The sequence below is a fragment of the Pelodiscus sinensis genome, chromosome 22 (assembly GCF_049634645.1).
Source record: "Pelodiscus sinensis isolate JC-2024 chromosome 22, ASM4963464v1, whole genome shotgun sequence".
NCBI lineage: Eukaryota > Metazoa > Chordata > Testudines > Trionychidae > Pelodiscus > Pelodiscus sinensis.
The window spans coordinates 1,487,345-1,507,810 of NC_134732.1; the positions used below are offsets into that span (position 1 = coordinate 1,487,345).

The 20,466-nt window shown below is 52.6% G+C and overlaps 1 protein-coding gene across 1 annotated transcript; it reads right to left on the minus strand.

Annotated features, from left to right (window-relative positions):
- Window positions 1-2,330: 2,330 nt before the first annotated feature.
- Window positions 2,331-13,634, minus strand: LOC142819376 (ficolin-2-like). Its single transcript, XM_075905979.1, has 10 exons — window positions 12,762-13,634; window positions 10,975-11,088; window positions 10,288-10,341; window positions 8,988-9,023; window positions 8,147-8,191; window positions 7,295-7,330; window positions 6,228-6,355; window positions 5,125-5,254; window positions 4,772-4,906; window positions 2,331-2,990 (listed from the first exon to the last, which is right to left on the minus strand). The coding sequence occupies exons 1-10, from the start codon at window positions 12,841-12,843 to the stop codon at window positions 2,743-2,745; spliced, it is 1,008 nt and encodes a 335-aa protein (XP_075762094.1). The 5' UTR covers window positions 12,844-13,634; the 3' UTR covers window positions 2,331-2,742.
- Between the last annotated feature and the right edge of the window lie 6,832 nt (window positions 13,635-20,466).

Below are 20,466 nucleotides of genomic sequence, written 5' to 3' on the forward strand. Positions count from 1 at the left end.
CGCAGCCCCATCGACTCCCAGAGCGAGGCACCGTGGGCCGCTTTCCATTCTGGGCTCTGCTAACGGCGTCCTCTGGGTCCAAAACTCTGCAGCAGGTGTTTGTGGGCTCACGTCGGCAGCGTCCCATAGAGCACTCGTCTAGTCTCTCCCCCTTAGCGTACGGTAAAGGGGAGGCAACGTGTTTGAATCTTTGGGTGCCCGGGTTGCCCACACAGATGCCGTAGTAGAATCCCAGAACACTGGAACCGGAAGGGACTTTGAGGGGGTCATTGAGTCCAGGCCCCTGCCCTCACGGCGGGAACAAGCACCGTCTAGACCCTCCCTGACAGCTGTCCATCTAACCTGCTCTTAAGTATCTCCAGTAATGGAGATTCCACAACCTCTCTAGGCAATATATTGCAGTGTCTAACCACCCTGCCAGTTAGGAAGTTTTTCCTAATGTCCAACCTAAACCGCCCTTACTGCAGTTGAAGCCCATTGCTTCTTGTCCTACCCTCAGTGGCCAAGAAGAACACGTTTTCTCCCTCCTCCTTATGATGCCCTTTTAGGGTATGTCTACACATCAAGGTTAATTTGAAATAACAGCCGTTATTTCGAATGAACGTTACTAGCATCTACACAGCCAAACCGCTATTTCAAAATAAATTCGAAATAGTGGAGCACTTATTTTGAATTTGGTAAACCTCATTCTACAAGGAATAACGTCCATGATCTCCGCACTAGATGGCGTAACGTGGCCGTCTATGGCAGGATAGCTGCCAGCCTGGCCACCAAAGGCCACATGCAAACCCAGGAGCATGTTCGCATGAAAATCAAGTTGGTCCGGCAAGACCCCCAAACCTGAGCCCTGAGCTTCCCCTCCCCCTTCTTCCTGTTGCTTCCCCCTTCCACCTCCCTCCCCTCTCCTACCCTCTTTTCTCCCCTCTCCCGCCTCCTTTCCCCAGTCTCACCAGTTTCGTCCCCCCTCCCCAGTTTTTTTTAAATAAAGAGAGTTTGTTGAAAATACATGAAAATATATGTATTTTATTTGACATCAGGAAGGGGAGTTAGGGAAGAGGTAAGTGGAAGGATGTGAGGGAGGAACGAGGCACAAGCCCCCAGTGGGGCAGACCAGGGAGGCTCTTAGTGCTCCTCAGGGTGGAAGCTCTCCCTCAGGGCCTCCTGGATACTGACAGCCCCCTGATGGACATCCTGGATGGCAGCCTGCAGAAAGTGCAGCCAGGCTCGCATCAACATGTTCATGAGAAGCACCAGAGTGCCCAGGGGCAGCTCCGGCTCCATGCTGCAGAGTGCTGTGGTGTCCCGACTGAGGGCAACCGGAGCACGCAGAGACACAAATGCTCTGCTGTCCCTCAGCGAGGTAGGCAAGCAAGCGGACGCCGGCTCTGCTGCCACAGCGGGTGCAGACTGTGGCTGGTGTGGGGCCTGGGCCGGCGGGAGCAGAGGGCAGGGCCTGGGCTCGGCCGGGGCCGTGGGGAGAGACGGGAGCCGAGCAGGCGGCGCAGCGGCAAGGACGAATTAAAAGCTTCTTCGGGCCCCTGGGCTTGTTCCCTGGCTACGGGCACGTGGAGTGGGAGGGGCTTGGGTGTGGGCCTTGTGACTGTTCGACCTTCCCCGGGCACCAGACCCCCGTGCGAGGGAGGGGCGGCCAGTCCTGCCCCTCAAGGCCCTGCAGGCTCGGGCTCAGCCCTGGGACTTTCTAGTCTCGGCCTGGCCTGAGATTGCTCTGCGCGCTCCTTGGCACCACATGGTCAGAGTGGCCCCTTCCCCAGCCAGGACACTGCTGGCCGAGGTCGCGCTCCCTCGTGCGCCCCCGGGAGCCAGACAACGAACGACCCCTCCAACCCGGGGGCCTCTGCCCCCCATGTAACAATGCAGGGCCGGGCCCTCGGGTGTGAGCGCTGCAGACCAGTCTTGTGGGCACAAACCAATGTGAAACGGGGAACCCTCCAGCCGCCTTTGCTTTATCCACCCAGGGGAAGGTTCCCAGGGGCGGATGCAGCATCTGCGGGTACCGAGTGGCGCAGCCCGGGAAGAAGGGCGTGGCAGTGCTAGGAGCTGCCAGGAATGGAATCACCAGACAGCAGAGAGCCGGCCGGGAAAGGAGACAGGGCCGAGACAGCCCTGGCCGGCAGTTTGCAAACTGAGATTTTAAAAGCACAGGGACATTTCCGTGAATTATCACTGACATCGCCATGTATTGCTTGGCAGGGAATAAATCATAAAATATTTTATTGAGCAATCATTGAAAATATTGACATGATAATGACCATATTTTTTTCTTTATAGAAAGCTACATTTTTGGGAAATGAGAAAAGAAAATAGCATCTTCTGATACTTTCTAGCAAGGAGAGGAATTGTTAAAAAATCTCCTAAAATTGAAAAAAAGAACAACCCCAAAAGCAAAGACGAGTCACTATAGAACCATATGAAATGAATTCACTGCGACATTCAATTTTTCTTCACAAAACCATTTTTATCGTTTTTAATCCGTTCTAGTCCTGCTGCACTGCACTGGCTTTGGCTGTAGAGCTCCCTTGTTCTTCCCTCTCGCTGGGAGTGGTCTAAGTGCCGCTCCGTGGGACAGTGATCACGCTAGGGGGGTGGGTTCCACATGCGCCCACAGGCTGGCGCCTAAAGAGAAGGTCTGTAGTGTCATCTCCAGATAAATGGTTATTATCACAAGCCTATTATTGCTATAGAAGAGCTAAGTATAATCATGGTAACTAACTCCCTGATTGGTTACACAGGCCTAATTTTCATCTCAGACGTCTTGTAGGAGTATTTTAATCCTTTGCCAGAATTCCAGTTCACCCCATCACCAGGAGTTTCATGGTCGCCTTTCAGGTATAATCCATTCAGGTTGGATAGGAGACAGTTCTTGTACCACCAGCCTCCGTAATAGGATATAGCACAGTTATATGGAGAATTATCGACGTCATGATCACGGGTTGTAAACATCGCGCCATTGTGAGAAGAGAAGGAATCCCCTGTGGAAACAATTGCATTTCTCTATTATAGGTTTGTACAGAGACAAACTAGGTGAGAGAATCTCTTATTTTTCACGTTTACAGTTGAGTTGCCACAGCCGGTCTCGCAATTCTGCAGGTGGTTGCTAAATTTCCCAAGGTACCCAGCAGCAGAAATCTCTCCGGGTTCAGGAGTGAGACGGCAGTTCTACTTCCAGTGGGGAATATTTTCACCAGGCCAAGTCCTGAGAGCATCTCCACACAAGATTAGATGGGAAACTCTTCAACTTGTCACAACTTAAGTCATAGACCAAAGCCAAAGAGCTGCTAATTGTGGAACCTGCATTCCCTGCTGCTGCTGCCACTCGTAGCCCTCAGTGAAGATTGAAGACAAGAACTGGGCCACCTTGCAAGAGCTTATCATGCATTTGCTCTCAGCATCAATATTAAGAAAACAGTTGTATTAGGACAGAGGTTTCCACACGATCCTTCCATTACCTTAAATTCAAACCAGCTGGAAGTACTTTAAAAGTTGAACTGTTTCAGCTACCCAGTGATCACCAACTCCTCACTGGATGAACAACTAAATATTGGCAGATAATTGGCAGGTTGCTGCACCATTACCAGACAAATGATCAGAGTATGGAGCTGCCATCAAAGCTGTGTTCCTAGTACTCGCAAGGGCTGGGGGGAGCCATGGAGAATTTGTGCTCCTCAGGAGAAAGGGTTAAACATTTCCCACCTACACTGACTCCACCAATGTCAGGGTAAAGTCACCCACACAGAAGCTCTTCAGAGGGCACTTTCCTCAGCCCTAATGAAGGGGAAATGACCCGAGCGCCCAGTGACAGCGGCCCAAACGAAGACATGGGCAGCTATCACAGGGAGCCAAAACAACAGGGCATCCCACGCGTCACTGCAGAGACGTGGGCAAGCGAGCTGGGAAGGAATCTGGAATTGACCCTGCCCAACAGGAAATCTTGGGAAGCGGTTGTGACGTGTGGTCCCATGATGAGCTGGCTCCTGCAGCCCGAAGGGAGAAGAGCCCATAGGCAGCAAGCAGCTTCCCACCAGGATACAGGCATGTTCTCTCTCTTCCTTGTGACCTTTAGGCAGGGATGTCCCTTGCAGAATGATCATCAGGAGCAACCGCCCTCCCCCCCGGGCTTATTCCAAACGGCATGTGGGATTTTATCGAATCAAAGGATATCACATCTACTGCTTCCCCTTTTCCTCAGCACTCGTTCCTGGAGGGACACTTCCCACTTATGTGTGTGCAACGGACTGTTCCTCCCTCAGTGGACTGCAGTGGATTTGTCCTCACTGAAGTTGATTCTATTGACCTCAGACTATTTCTTCGGGTTGTCCGGATCATTTTGAAATACAATCCTATTCTCCAAAGCATGTGCAGCCTCTCCCAGCTTGGGATAGTCTGTAACCCTCGTAGGTGTACTCTCTGTGCCAGGGCCTAAACCCTGGATGAAGATATTGACCAGAACCAGTCCCATCGCATATCACTGTGTCCTTGCAGCATGACGGGAACCATCGATAATGCTTTCTGAGACGGGTTGCCCAGCCAGCTATGTACCCACCTTATAGGAGCTGTAGCTAGATTGCATTTTCCTAGTTTGATAATCGAGAGGTCACGTGAGACTGTAACAATCGCTTTACTGACATCTAGATATACCACGTCAGCTCCTTCTCCCCTTTCCCATTTGCTTCTGCCACCGAGTATCCTGCATCCCTTTCGCTTTCCACATTTCCATCTGCCACCCGCCATAAAGGACCCTCCTGGAACCTACCTGCTGTGCCTCCTAGAAAGGATCCAAGGGTCAGCTTATAGTTGCCAGACTCGCCTGCAATTTTGAATGACGCAAACTTGGCATATTGATCGTTGTCGTCAAAATCCCTGAGATCAACACGCAGCTCCTGGGCTCCTTGAGAGAACAGTTTACAGCAAATTTATTTATTACTGTTATGGATGGTTTTTATAGCCACTCAAGGCTTGAAGCTCAATCCAGGCCCCACTTTGTAGGCACCATTATGGCCATCTCGTTTGATCGCCTGCCTCACATGCATCACAAAATTTCACCCTCTGATTCTTGTGACTGCGTGGGGGGCTGTTAGGGAAAGGAAGCATCACTGATGTCTATACCTTGGGACGTCAGCAGGTGGATGTTGTCGTTCCCCAGCCAGAATTCTGACAGCTGGTTGCCGAATCCCGTCTTGTACGACTTCCAGTCCCGGTAAAAATCCACGGAGCCGTCCGCCCGTCTCTGGAACACCTGCAGGGGAACGGGAGACTCTTAGCTGGAAACCCCACTTTGTCACCCTCCCACACAGAGTGTGAGACTGGAAACCCCGAGGCAGCAAAGCGTTGGGGAGACGGACAGTGTCAGCTCCAGTTCAGCCTGCGGGGACTAGCGCAGAGGGCTTGTCCGGAGGATCACAGTGTAGCTTGGCAGCAACAAAGGGTCACGTGCTCCAAAGTGTACAGCCCTGGCCTGGCAATCAGGACTCGGTTCTACACCCAGTTCTGCCATTTGGGTAAGTCCCACGGCCTCGGCCCTCTGTCACCCCTCTGCCTGCCCTGTCTGCAGAGACTGTGAGCTCTTGAGGACAGGGACTGTCTCTCGGTCCGTCTTGCCCAGCCCCCGGCACCATGGGGCCCTGATCTTCATCGGGTTCCTGAGGCTCTCCTGGGACAGTCACAGGCACAGCAGAGTGTCAGTGGGACGTATATACAGGGGTCAAACCCTTTGTCGCCTCGGCTCCCTAGAACGCTCTCTCCACTCAGGCACAAGCTGCCAGAGCGATGCAGCAGCCGATGCCGCTGGCCTGTGACTAGCGTGGAAGGAAGCAGGAATCCTGGTTCCAGCCCCTATTGAGGAGGCTCCGGGAGCCGGGCAGAGAACAGCCAGAAGGGGGAATCCGGGGACCTGTGTCGTACCAGTGACAAATGTCCCCTCAGACGGGGTCTTTTGGTTCTAAGGCTCCAGGCTCCCTCCATGAAACCCCTTGTGCCCACTGCCCAGGTGTCTAGAGACTTTGGGGAGGGTTGGGGGGTTAGCAGGGCCCGCAGAGTGTCCGTGGTTTTGTTCAGCTAAGCGGGGTGAGCTCACAGCATCAGAGTCTGTGCCCTCGTGCTTTTCACCGAGCTACAGCCCCCTGGCTAAGGGCACCTCCCATCCCGGGCCTGGAAATTGGTGGTTGTTCAAGAAAAAATGTTTAGTGAGCTTCATTATGCGGTGTTCTTACAATCCATCCTCCACCATCCGTGTACATGTCACACAGCACGATCATGGCGTGACAGTCGTGGGGGTAGATGGTGTACCAGCCGCTCATGTGGTTCCCTCTGGCTAACAGCTCCTGGCAGCTCTTTGCTCCTGGGTGAAAAGGAATTGCAATTTGTAATTGGTTGTTTGACTCTGCTCAGAGCAGGATTCATAGGCTGCTTTGTGGTGCACTGAGGGCCAAATCAACTAGAGAATCATGTAACTGGAAAAGACTCTTTGAGGCATCTTCTCCTCCCCTCCACACAGCAGTGTATGGGAACTGAGTGTATGGGGCCGGATACCGGGTGGCACCCCTTAGAGCTGCAATCAGGCACCGTGCCCCTGATTGCAGCTGTAAGGTGCACCGGGGGGTAGGGCTGTGCATGCGTTATGCGCCCAGGGGCGGAGCCGCGCATGTGTCGTGTGCCCGCTGCCTGGGGAGCATGAATGGCTCGAGCCGGCCCTGTCTCCCCCACACAGCCGTGTATGGGAACTGGGTAATGTCCTGTGAAGTAGATTGTGGTCTCTCTGTGTTCCAGCGTTGGAGAACCAGCAGAGCAGCAGCATATGTACATAGCTAGACTTTTCCTGCTCCCTGCAGACACAACATGTGCCCAACCCGACATGTTCCTTGTGAGAACACCTTGAAAACTCATGGGAATTGACATGTGCACAAGGAGTTAAACTGCAAATGCCCGTACAGCCATTTGAAATCCATGTTTGAGCCAGAAGGGCTTCAAGTTATCATGTCACTCGGGTGACCGTTTTCCCCCAAAGAATGTCAGATTCTCCCAGGAATACTCAAGAAACAGTTTGCCAGTGCACGGATCATTTGAGACATGTCTCCACATTAATTCACAGGCCACTTCTTAACTGTAACTGCACTCATTTTTATAGACTGAAATCTCTTTGCTGATCGTCTGAGAATAAGAAAATGGGTCAAGCAGAGATGTGGGGTTTTTTTTTTCAATTTGTTTGGTGCCAATGGGTTTTCATGTTCACTTCTCTGGATGGAATGAGACAACATTTAGTGTCATAAGAAATTCTCACCTTTCTGACACTGCATTTTATAGAGGTCTGCCTCCGCTGGACATGAAAAGAAACACAATGGAAAGTTAAATGTATCCAGAAAATTATCTTTTGTCTTCTAAACTATGCAGTTGGCTACAGTGACTGCCGGGATAGCGAAGTAGTAGTTATGCTGAAAAGGCTTATAAATAAAAAACAAGTGGAAATGGAATCACACACATCTGGGCTCTGAGTCTTCTAACCTGAGCCATCAATACAGCTCGCATTATATAGCCAACACTGTTTTGTAATCTTCTCATGAGGCTCCTTCTTGCATTGCTAAAAATAGGTTTTTAACAAACTTAATTAATTACCGGTCAGTTCATAGGAGCAATGCAAAGGAAGTCAGGGGAGTTGCATATGATTACGCTAGCTGTGAATTTGATTCAATGTATTTAAAAAAAATCCAAGTGTCAATGGGAGAATATCCATTAAAGTCCTGATAAATAAAAGGTAGTTCCTTTAACCGGACATCTAAATACAATCCATTTCTTGTGATTCATAGTCTCAGTACATTGGAAATACAAGGGAGGTAGGAGACAGTAACCTTCTTCAGGATACACATCCAGATCTAAAGATTTCACTTACATTTCAGCTGTTCTCTTTAACACCAAGGGTGCTCTGCCTAGCGTTGGTTTGGATGTTACAAAACATGGATGGCACCTGTTTCTGCAGGCAGGGCTATTTCTCCCTTTGTAAAGCCCAAATCTCACAGAACAATCAGTGATCTTGATACTGTGGACGTGATAACTAGCCAAGACGAGAGCTCCTCAAGCTGAAGAAATGAAACTACAATGATGCGCACAGTACAAGGGAGAGTGCAGAGGGTCTCACCGGGTATTCCAGCGGGTCCAGGGTCCCCCGGGGCTCCTTGACTTCCTAAAAATAGAACTCAGTGTAAAATCCGTGTTTTGCCTAGATGCCACCTGCATAATTCAACCTCTCACCACAGCAATCACGTGGGTGTAATTGTGCACGGGGCTAGGAGAAAGCCATGCACCCCTTACACTCTGAGCAATCTGTTAATGTTGGTGTTTAGTGGGGCTCAGGTGACGCATTTACAGTGTTGCCGACTCATACGGTTTTGTCACGAGTTTCATGATAATTATTGTTTTCCTGAAAGCCCGACATGCTGGGACCATATGGGTCTGAGATCATTACAGCCTTCGTTCTTAAAGGAAAAGCTGTTTTCTAGCCCTTGAGGCTGTGGAGGATGCTTAAAAATGTGACCCTGGTAGAACCTAAACACTGTAAACAGAAAGCAAATCAAAAGAAAACCAAGTCTGTTATCTGTCCATAATATCATGATTCTAAGAGCAGTCCCCTGATTTTTTGTGAATCTGACTCAAGATAGTCAGTTATTAGGGCTTGGCAACATGCATGTATCTTTCCTTCTGCACTGGCGGAACTGAAATAGGCTTTGGCTATGTCTACACTGCATTTTGGGCCTATTTCCCATGACTGCATGGGACCTTATGACATAGAGCATCAGAGATTATAATTAGAACTGGGGAAAATTTTCCAGCTAATATTTTACTCAACAAAATATGTTTTGTCAGAAACTTTCAGCAAAGCAGAAAAATGTTTCCAACTGTCCATTTCAGAACATCATTTTCATTGTCATTGGGCTGTTCAAGGGAGACACAGAGGAGAAGAACCACGGCAGGACTCTCACCTTTCAGTCCAGGGGGGCCAGCAGCACCTCTTTCTCCTGGACGAACAAAAGATAAAATAGGAAAGGCTGGACAGAGATTCCCCGATTTTGGTTGTGGAGCAGAACAGAAGTTGTGTTGGAATAATAAACCCTTTATTATCAAATATTATCAAAGATAGACACTGAAAATGGAGAAAGCAAATGAAAAGAACACCAAGACTATTATTTGTCCATAACATCATGATTTAAAGAACGAATAGTCTAGTAGCCCCTTTTTGGGGGCTGTTTTTTAAGTCTTTCCTGTGACAGAATAACTCAGCTATCCCTCTGTAGCTTATCTACTCGCTGTCTCTATTTTCTTCCTCCCCTCCATTTTTTTTCCTTCTCCTTCCTTCCCACCTTCCCTTATTTATTCTTGGATCTGGACTTCCAACACTCTGGTCATCTGAAGAAGTGGGCTGTGCCCACGAAAGCTCGTGATCCCAACTACAGGTTTTGTTAATCTTTAAGGTGCTGCCAGACTATTGAAGTTTTTCCTGTTACGGGCTCCCTCGGCTCCCCCTCTGAAGCTTTTGAACAAGATATTCAATCATCTGGGGTTGGCAGTACTGCGTTCATCTCGTCTTCTGCACTGGCTGAACTGAAACAGGCTTAGGCTTTGTCTACTACTCTGCAGTGGGACCTATTTCCTGTGCCTGCGAAGGACGTTGTGACATATTGGACATTGTAATTGGAGCTCGGTGACAATTTTCCAGCTAATATTTCATTCACCGTTTTGAAATGTTCCAACTCTTCATTCTGGAAGACCGCTTTTTTTTATTTGACAATTAGGGAAAGACACGAGGACACATCTTGTTCAACTGGCACCGATTCCATTTCAGCTTTTGCTTTCAAGAAGCTGGAAGGGAAAAGAGTCCAACGAAACAGCGCAGGGAGACTGTAGGTCTCAAGTCCTCTGTCACCGTGAACACCACCACAGGGTGCCTGGCTCCGCAGCGAGAAGAACCATGGCAGGACTCTCACCTGTCAGTCCAGGGGGGCCAGCAGCACCTCTTTCTCCTGGTTGAACAAAAGATAAAACAGGAAAGGCTGGTCAGAGATTCCCCGATCTCGGCTGTGGAGCAGAACAGAAGTTGTGGTGGAATAATAAACCCTTTGATGTCAAATAGAGGGAAGGGAAGCCAGGGTGGCTTTGGAGCCCAGATATTATACGCACTGGTGTTTGATAAAGAGCGCTAATTAAATATTTTATTCAAAACAAATTTCCTCTTTTTAGGTCACATAATAGGAAAACAAAGCTCTTTTGCCCTTTTTATTTTACCTTTTGAGCCGGTTCGTCCCACTTCTCCAGGGATCCCCTGGCTTCCCTGTTCTCCTGCAAACACAGAAAACTGACTGAATCCTGATTACTGAGTATGTGAATCCCCCTGCCCCCTGGGATCAAATTGCAATGACCCATCCATGTCGAAATTCAAACAACGTATCTGCATCCGGCCCCCTGACACCTGCTCTCACGTCAGGATCCCCTAGCAGGGATGTTTGCATGGAAGGCCATTGAAGTCAGTGGGACAAGCACATCTTGCTGTAGTGTGGGAATCAAAGCTGGTAAACAATCATGCTTACATGCACCCATTCAACGTGCCATGGCTCGTGATACTAATCACGTTGTACTCTTCTCTAGTCCTTCATGCAAAGTTCTCAGAGCATTGAAACGAGCCTCTCAAAACCTCTGGGAAGCAAAGGATAGTTATTCCCATTGTACAGAGGAGGACAATGAGGCTCAAAGGAAGTGACTTGACTAAGGTCATACAGCAAAGCAGTGACAGAGATGAGGAAAGAACCAGGGGGCTTAGCGGGTCATACTCTCTAAAGGGAATGAAGAATATTTCAGAACCTGGTTATTCTGAAACGCTGAACTCCCACGACAGCATGTGGGCACCTTGCAACAATAATTCCCATTTACATCAGCACCATCCACGACTTACTCCCTTCAGTACCGGGAACTCACCTTTTACTCCTGGAGCTCCTGGGTCTCCTCTGGGCCCCACAGTGCCTGGAATTCCTCTGCAGCCTTGTAGAAAGGAGACTTGATCGGTACCGTTGAGGCCCACTAAGCTCACCTCTGGGGAAAGAAACGAACCCGTAATCTGTGGTCGTTCGTTTCTCCGAATCAGAAACATTCTGTGGAAACCCAGCGGGAGAAACCCAGCAAACAAAAGCGTGGATAGTTGCTGCCTTTTCTTTCCTCCATGAGCAATAAACCCACCATTCCCGCCAGTTACGCATTTGTGACAATGCTCTGATACCGCACGTTGGCTCATTCCTGCTAATCTTGGTTTTACGTTACAGTAAAAGCCAAAGTTCAAAAGCAGTTATTCAGAACTTGTGTTTGAAAGAAATCACTACAGAGTTAATTTTGATGTCCACAAGCCTGGGCAGTGTTTGCAACCCAGCCGATGCGGTATTGGACTAGTTCATGAGAAATTAACTGCAGAGACACAAAAGGAGAATGAACCACAGAGAAAAACAAAGAGCTGCTGTTCAGGGAAGAAAATGTCCAAAGGTAAATTAATTTGAAAATCGCTATGAGCTCAGATAAGACATTTTTAAGAATTGAATATAATTTAATCCAACAGAGCCCTCCCTATATTATACGCCTTGTGAAATATAAAATTATCTATGGAGACATCAGTGGAGAAATACAGGGACACTGGAAATACTTGAGGCAAGGAAAATGTGAGAGGATTAATATTTTCTGTGATATAGAAACTGCCTCCTAACCTAGCGCATTCTGCCATAGATTGTACATAGCAAATGATTTTCCAAATGACCATGAGTTGCAGGAAATGAAATGAGAAAGCAGGAGCAGAGATTGCAACACCAGAATTCAACCCTAATTCAGCAGGGCTCCCTTTCCCTTCAAAGAGAGTTTGCCTGGATGAGGTCTGCACACGTTCGACTAAATCCTCCATAAGGTCATAGGATTACACAGGGTGTGTAGACCACATGGGTCCGTTGACGGAGCCATGTAAACTAGTTTACCCAGCATCGGCAAAGAAGAGGGGATTTAAATAATCCCCTCTTAATTAAAGTAAGTATGGCCGCCGCCCTGTGCCGACGATCAGCTCTTCCAGCAAAGCGCGGTAGTCTAGACACGGATTGGTCGGCTGAGGAAGCCTTTGCCACCTATGCTGTAAGCCTCGTTTCTCGAAGCATAAGGGATCGGTCGGCAAAGGCTTTCCCAGCTGACCGATCGGGGTCTAGACTACCGTGCTGTGCCGGATCAGTTGATTGTCGGCACAGTGCGGCGGCCATGTTTATTTTAATGAAACAGGGATTTAAGGACTGACATTTCATTTTCTAGCCTTTGGCTTAGCAGACTGCATGGGGCTGTCAGTCACTATGTTCAAATGATTTAGGTCCAAGATACAAAGGAGCTGGGAGCTTTAGACAGACAGCCCAGCTACAACACAGAGAGGCTAGAATTTTGGAAATGAAGATGAGGTACAGGAGGTGCAATCCAATTTTGAGGACTCTTACCGGAGAAGAAGAGATTTGCACCAAATAATCTGCAAAAACCGCGCCTGTTTTTTGCACCCCTCCAGTCTGTGCTGTGCACTTCTGCCACACAGGTTAGATTGTACCAAGTAGTTTTGTACAAAGAAGCTGTTACATGGCACCGCGAGCAGGCAAAGCACCACAGAACTGCTGCCCAGTTCCCAGTTCTGCAGGGCCCAGCTGGGCAGGGAGCAGAGGCTGAAATGCAGCTGTGAACAGGGATTGTCTGTCCCTCACCTGGGCAGGTGTCCTGAGCCTGACAGACCGTTACTGCTAGACAGAGCAGCGGGACGAGCCATTTCCGGGCAGCTCTCCCCATGGCTGGGGCTGGTCTCTGCAGTGGCCGCTGCACTCGCCTTCTTCCCACCTTCTCCTCTCCCTGCTAGCCAGGAGCCTTTTATGTGCAGGGAGGAGGGAGCCTGGGGCCAGGGAAGAGCTGCCTGGCCCATCCCAGCGCCTCCTTCCCACGCCCCACATTCCAGCCGGTCCCACTGAGCGCTTGCAGCTCCAGCGGTCACAGCGGCAGCTGACGCCGTGGCCTGGCAGGACGTGGCCGGGACGGGAGCAGCAGCCACTGCTGCCCCAGGGACGTTACTGGACGGAGCCGGGCGGAATCGTTGCTCCCAGTGTTGGTGCAGGGGACTGTGTCTGCTGACAGACTGAAAGAGGGCGCCCAGGAAGGAGCCCGGTCTGACCCACTGCGCCCAGCCCAAGCCCCCCGCTGACCTCCCGGGGAGCAGGGTTGGGCGCATTGACTAGCCACCTGCTCGATTCTTAGTGGTGGGGCAGTAGCCACGGGAGGCCTCGTGTCACACGGGCCCCGCTGTGCTCCATGCGGTGCTCGCCCCCAGGCGCCGACAGCAGCGGGTGGATGGGCTCCAAGACCAAGGGACCACTGTGCCCCTCTGGTCTGCCCCCCTGTGCCTCTCAGGCCCCAGCGCGCCCCAGAATGACCCCAGAGCAGATCTTGCCGAGGAGCAGCCAGTCGTCGCGGTACCACAGTCGGTGGCGGGGAGTCGGCCCCTCCCTTGGCCAATGGCTCCGGGGCTGACCCCGCTCACCGTTCACAACGTGCGCCTGATTTCCCATCCGCATGGGTCTGGCTCCAGCCTCCAGCCCTCGCTGCCCCCAGCCCTTACAGCCAGGCTGGCCACGAGAAATGGAGCGGGGAGGGGAGGAAGGAGCTGGTGTCCCAGTGCCGGCAGTGCTACGTGTGCCCGTGTCAGAGAAACAGTCAAGGCCAATGGCGCATGCCCAGGCTGTATCTGCCGATATAGCACAGCTGCTTTTTCCATACGCACGTGGGGCATTCAGGGACTGCAGCCTGGCGGAGGCTCCAGACGGCAGATCACTGCCGTGGTGCCTTTGCTTCGGTGCAGGCGTGTCTGCGGGATTCCAGTCCGGGCAGCGGGAGGCAGCTGCTGGTCTGATGGTCCCTCTCTTTGTGCTGGGGAAGCGCGAGGACACTTCCCACTGGGCTGTTGTGGTTTGTACGTGGCACCAGCGCTCCAAAGCCGCCCAGGGGCTATGGGAAGACATGGCTCTCAGTCTGGCTACCGCCGTGAGACTGGGCCTGGCAGCAGAAATCACACAACCCCGTGGAAACGGTGGAAGCAAAGGGGATCCTGCCACACTGGGCGGTGGCACAAACCTGGCAAGCAGCCAGTCAGGGGAACAGCAGACAAAGGAGGAAAGATGCACGGAGAAGCAAAGCTCAAGAGTTTGTCGGGAAAACGTTGGGGACTGCTCAAGATGTGGTGGGAACGTGGCCTGGAGGGTGCCCAGCGTTCGGAGAGCACTGCAGTGTCAGTGGGAAAGACAATCGTTGCGCCCCCGTCCGCACCCAGGGTCAGCGACTCCGCAAGGGGAAGCAAACCCTTTGCTTGTGCAGTAATGCAAGAAGGGAGCCGGACGCTCTCTGGCAGCTGTCCCTGAGGAGGAAGGGGCAGGTGAATGACGATTCCTTAGACACTAGTGGGACTGTCACAACCGACAAGCTGCAGACTGGTGCTCGGGCCAATGTTGTTTCAGGGATTGGTGTTAAAAGTTGGAAAAGACCGAGGGCCCCGGGGAGTGAACAGCCTCTAATGGGGGAGCTGAGCGGGGCCTATGTTGTTTCAGGGATTGGTGTTAAAAGTTGGAACAAAACACAGGGACCATGGAGAATGAAAAGGTCCATCTGAAATTTTCGAATGGGGGAACGCGTTCCTTCTCTTGGTACATGTGTCCTAGCATGGCAGTAAAAGATCAGACGGAATTGATAAACTTTGAGATAGTGAAAGGGAATAAAACACCTCCATTCCATGGAGACACGCCAAGCCCTGGGGCGGATACAGAGAGTGCAGGTGGGAGAGGAGGGAAGGGACACATTGTCCAGAACGTTTGAGACAACTGTAGTAGAAACAGGTGGATTTGAGACGTAGTGCATGTCATACTGATTTAATAAAGAATTGTGCAGCCTCAGACAGGAAGTGGATAGAATTTGCTGAGGCTACGGCTTATGGTGAGACTGTATGGGGGGGCACGTCTACACTACGAGAGAAGGTGGAATCCAATACGGTTGGTTTCCTAGCACCCAACGGCGCCAAGTTGAATGTGCGTGTCCTCACTGCGGGGAAGAATCGAATGCCGTCCGAAGTAGCGCAGACCCATCGACTCCCAGAGCGAGGCACCGTGGGCCGCTTTCCATTCTGGGCTCTGCTAACGGCGTCCCCTGGGTCCAAAACTCTGCAGCAGGTGTTTGTGGGCTCACGTCGGCAGCGTCCCATAGAGCACTCGTCTAGTCTCTCCCCCTTAGCGTACGGTAAAGGGGAGGCAACGTGTTTGAATCTTTGGGTGCCCGGGTTGCCCACACAGATGCCGTAGTAGAATCCCAGAACACTGGAACCGGAAGGGACTTTGAGGGGGTCATTGAGTCCAGGCCCCTGCCCTCACGGCGGGAACAAGCACCGTCTAGACCCTCCCTGACAGCTGTCCATCTAACCTGCTCTTAAGTATCTCCAGTAATGGAGATTCCACAACCTCTCTAGGCAATATATTGCAGTGTCTAACCACCCTGCCAGTTAGGAAGTTTTTCCTAATGTCCAACCTAAACCGCCCTTACTGCAGTTGAAGCCCATTGCTTCTTGTCCTACCCTCAGTGGCCAAGAAGAACACGTTTTCTCCCTCCTCCTTATGATGCCCTTTTAGGGTATGTCTACACATCAAAGTTAATTTGAAATAACAGCCGTTATTTCGAATGAACGTTACTAGCATCTACACAGCCAAACCGCTATTTCAAAATAAATTCGAAATAGTGGAGCACTTATTTTGAATTTGGTAAACCTCATTCTACAAGGAATAACGCCAAATTCGAAATAGCTAATTCGAAATAAGAGCTGTGTGGACACTTATTTCGAAATGGGGGCCTCCAGCCTTCCCAGGGTGCCCTGGTGGCCACTCCAGCCTCAAACAAGAACACTCCTCTTCCTCCCACCCCTCCCCGGAGCCCTTAAAGGGGTAGACTCCTGCCACAGTTCCTGTGCCAGCTCCAAGCCAGCCAGCCCAGAGCCAGCAGTCACTGCCCCTGACCCAGTGGCCCCAAAACAGGAGCCAGCAAGCCACTGGCAGCCAGCCCTCCGCCGCCCCCCAGGAGCAGTCTGCCAGATCCCAGGATCCTGCCAGGGCCTGGACAAGGTGGGCGCCTTCCTGGTTCAGGGTGGAGATTAGGGTGGACCTTACTTAAGTTTAGGGGGGATGCCCCCAACGTCTATGATCTCCGCACTAGATGGCGTAACGTGGCCGTCTATGGCAGGATAGCTGCCAGCCTGGCCACCAAAGGCCACATGCAAACCCAGGAGCATGTTCGCATGAAAATCAAGTTGGTCCGGCAAGACCCCCAAACCTGAGCCCTGAGCTTCCCCTCCCCCTTCTTCCTGTTGCTTCCCCCTTCCACCTCCCTCCCCTCTCCTACCCTCTTTTCTCCCCTCTCCCGCCTCCTTTCCCCAGTCTCACCAGTTTCGTCCCCCCTCCCCAGTTTTTTTTAAATAAAGAGAGTTTGTTGAAAATACATGAAAATATATGTATTTTATTTGACATCAGGAAGGGGAGTTAGGGAAGAGGTAAGTGGAAGGATGTGAGGGAGGAACGAGGCACAAGCCCCCAGTGGGGCAGACCAGGGAGGCTCTTAGTGCTCCTCAGGGTGGAAGCTCTCCCTCAGGGCCTCCTGGATACTGACAGCCCCCCTGATGGACATCCTGGATGGCAGCCTGCAGAAAGTGCAGCCAGGCTCGCATCACCATGTTCATGAGAAGCACCAGAGTGCCCAGGGGCAGCTCCGGCTCCATGCTGCAGAGTGCTGTGGTGTCCCGACTGAGGGCAACCGGAGCACGCAGAGACACAAATGCTCTGCTGTCCCTCAGCGAGGTAGGCAAGCAAGCAGGGCAAGCCGAGAACTGGCTGCCCAGGGTGGGGGTTCCTTTAAGCACAAGCCTCAGATAGCCTCACGCAGCAGCCACACAAATAAACTCCTGACCTGATGCCCTGCTGGACCTGGTTTCGGCCAGCCTGCAATGTAATTCAGTGTCCACTCAGTGTGGACGCGCTAGTTCAAAATTTGAAATGCACTTTTTGTGTAGATGTGTTATTTCGAAATAAGATATTTCAAAATAACGCTGTAGTGTAGACGTACCCTTAGATACTTGAAAATTGCTGTCACATCCCCTCTCAGTCTTCTCCTTTCCAAACTAAACAAGCCCAGTTCTTTCAGTCTTCCCTCACGGCTCATGTTCTCTTGATCTTGAATCATTCTTGTTGCTCTTCTCTGGACCTTCTCCAGTTTCTCCACATCTTTCTTGAAATGCGGTGCCCAGAACTGGACACAATACTCCAACTGAGGCCTAACCAGCGCAGAGTAGAGCGGAAGAATGCCTTCTCATGTCCTGCTCACAACACTGCTGTGAATGCATCTTTGAGGGGGTCGACTCACCACCGCAGCGCCACCAGCCGTCTGTCCTGGGGATTAGCGCTTTCTTGCGAGCTGGGTGCCTTCCCTCTGGTGGGGTCTCCCCTCTCTCTCCCGGATACGGCGTCCTCTTCGGGACAGCGTCCTTCAGCAGTGCCCACATCAGTCTCTGAGCCCCCTTCCGGGGGTGGTTGTTTACTCAGTGTGCCCTGTCTCAGGCCCTGCAGTCTGGGAGCTGACTCGGATTGTGCTCCCCTAGCCCTGCCTGCCTGCCTTCCCCAGCTCTGCTTTAGCTCCAGGGAGCCTCCTGCTTCCTTGGCAGCCAGGTCCCTACTGCCCTAAGTCCGGAGCAGTAGCCCAATCTCCTCCTCCCCTTGGTCTCAGGGCTCACAAAGCCCTTCTTGGGCAGACTGGCCCCCGGCAAGGAAGAGGTCAATAACCAGTGAGCAAGTGCCAAATGGCGGTGTATGCCTTAGGACGCTTGATGGGGCGGTTCAGGCATCTCCTCACTCGGTTGGACCTCAGTGACCACAACATTCCCTTTGTATTGGTAGTGTGTTGTGTGCTCCTCCAGCGTGAAGCTTCTCCGGCAAGGTGGGGGGCTGAGGCAGCGAGTTTGAGCAGCTGGACACCAGGTCAATCAGGAGCGCACAGCAAGCGGCAGTGCGAATCACAGAGGCCCTGAAGGACAGTGTTATTCAAAGCCTCTTTTGAGACGCTGCCATGTGGGCACCTACTGCTCTTCCAGGCTTAGATTCCTGAGTCATCGCAGGACCTATATAGAAATCTGTGGTAGAGCTCAGCCCGAAATCGCAGGTTACAATTGCTCCCAGGATCACCTTGTCACCCTGATCTCTCTCTCTCTCTCTCTCTCTCTCTCTCTCTCTCTCACACACACACACACACACACACACACACACACACAGTCTAGCCATTCAGTTAACTAAACCCTTTTCACAATGGTTAATGCTTGAAACCTAACTCAAAGGCTATGTCTACCCTCGTGGCTTCTTGCACGAGAAATATGCAAATGAGGTTAAGTGTGGAATATCTCCGAGCCTCATTTGCATACCTAATGAGCTGCCATTTTTGCAGCATGCGGGCCTTGTCTACACTGCCCCTTCTAGCGCAAGAACCACCCCTCTTGTGCAATGCCGTTACTCCTGCAAATAATTGGCATAGCGGCATTGCGCAAGAGGGTTTTGTTGTGCAAGAAGGGGGCCGTGTAGACAGCTCCTTCTGGAGCAAGAGACTCTTCTGCAAAAAGCTGGTGTTACACCAGGGCCGGACAGTCGTTATTGCTGGAGGCCACGCCATGAATTTGGGAGGTGCTGGAGGTCCCCTCCCTTCCATGCTATTAATGGAAGAGGAGCGGGGTTGGAGATGGGGTTTGGGTGCAGAAGGGAGCTTGGGGGAGGTGACGGGGGCACATGGCTGGGGTCTTGGAGGGAATGTGGGTGCAGGATGGGGCTGTAACGTGGGGTCAGGGTCTGGGTGGGATGGGGGAGCAGAGGGCTAGGTTACCGGGGCAGAAGGGTGGGGGGGCAGAGGGTTGGAGGAGGGACGGCGTGGGGTGCAAGAGGCAGGCTCTGGCTTGGAGGTGCCTAGCTAGGGGGCTCTCAGCGTGTAGCCCAGTGGGTCCCTCCAGCATGCCACTCAGGGTGGTGGGCTGTGGGGCCATGTGGGTCTCTGAGTGCTGTGAGCCGGAGGGATGTGGGGGGTGTCTCATGCTGCCCGTCATGCTAACTGGCAGCTCGCACGGGTCGGTGTGGGAGCTGGAGATTGCGTTGGGGGCAGGGCAGCGCACAAAACCTCTGCTCCCCCCAGCTTGTGGGGGTATGCAGGGATAGGGCGGGCCAGGCAGCGAGCTCCCACAGGGCCTCGGCCCATCGGGTGGTTGCCAAGTTGTATTCGGCCCACGGGCCGCCATTTCCCAGCCCGGCGTGAGACCAATCACAGCCCAGGCAAGCGCTTCCGCCCTGAGACGGCCCCTTGCCAGGGACCGAGGGGCCGTAGCGAAGGTGCCCAGGTGCCGAGCCGGAGGGGGAGATGGCCGTGGCAGGGCTGTAGCTGGGGCAGGCTCAGGCCCTGGCTCGGGTCCTGCTGTCTCCCCAGGGAGAGCCGAGCTCCGAGCCCCACTGCCCACATTTGAACTGGCCCAGAGAGGGGGGCTCCCAAGAGGGGGCTCCGGTGAGGGGCCACCAATGGCAGGGCCTCCATTCGGCCAGAGGGCCCCCCCCGGTGCCTGCCCGCGGCGCGGACGCCGGCTCTGCTGCCACAGCGGGTGCAGACTGTGGTTGGTGCGGGGCCTGGGCCGGCGGGAGCAGAGGGCAGGGCCTGGGCTCGGCCGGGGCCGTGGGGAGAGACGGGAGCCGAGCAGGCGGCGCAGCAGCAAGGACGAATTGAAAGCTGATCCGGGCCCCTGGGCTTGTCCCCCGGCTACGGGCACGTGGAGTGGGAGGGATTTGGGCGTGGGCCTTGTGACCGTTCGACCTTCCCCGGGCACCAGAGCCCCGGGCGAGGGAGGGGCGGCCAGTCCTGCCCCACAAGGCCCTGCAGGCTCAGGCTCAGCCCTGGGACTTTCTAGTCTCGGCCTGGCCTGAGATTGCTCTGCGCGCTCCTTGGCACCACATGGTCAGACTGGCCCCTTCCCCAGCCAGGACACTGCTGCTGACCAGACCAGTCTTGTGGGCACAAACCAATGTGAAACGGGGAACCCTCCAGCCGCCTTTGCTTTATCCACCCAGGGGAAGGTTCCCGGGGCGGATGCAGCATCTGCGGGTACCGAGTGGCGCAGCCCCGGAAGAAGGGCGTGGCAGTGCTAGGAGCTGCCAGGAATGGAATCACCAGACAGCAGAGAGCCGGCCGGGAAAGGAGACAGGGCCGAGACAGCCCTGGCCGGCAGTTTGCAAACTGAGAGATTTTCTGTGGGCAAACAGAGTTTTAAAAGCACCGGGACATTTCCGTGAATTATCACTGACATCGCCATGTATTGCTTGG

Coding starts and splice junctions, on each gene's coding strand:
- LOC142819376 (XM_075905979.1), bottom strand. CDS start 12,843: ATGGGGAGAGCTGCCCGGAAATGGCTCGTCCCGCTGCTCTGTCTAGCA. Junction 8,192..8,987: donor TGGCCCCCCTGGACTGAAAG/GTGAGAGTCCTG, acceptor TTCTATTTTTAG/GAAGTCAAGGAGCCCCGGGG. Junction 6,356..7,294: donor TAAAATGCAGTGTCAGAAAG/GTGAGAATTTCT, acceptor CTTTTCACCCAG/GAGCAAAGAGCTGCCAGGAG.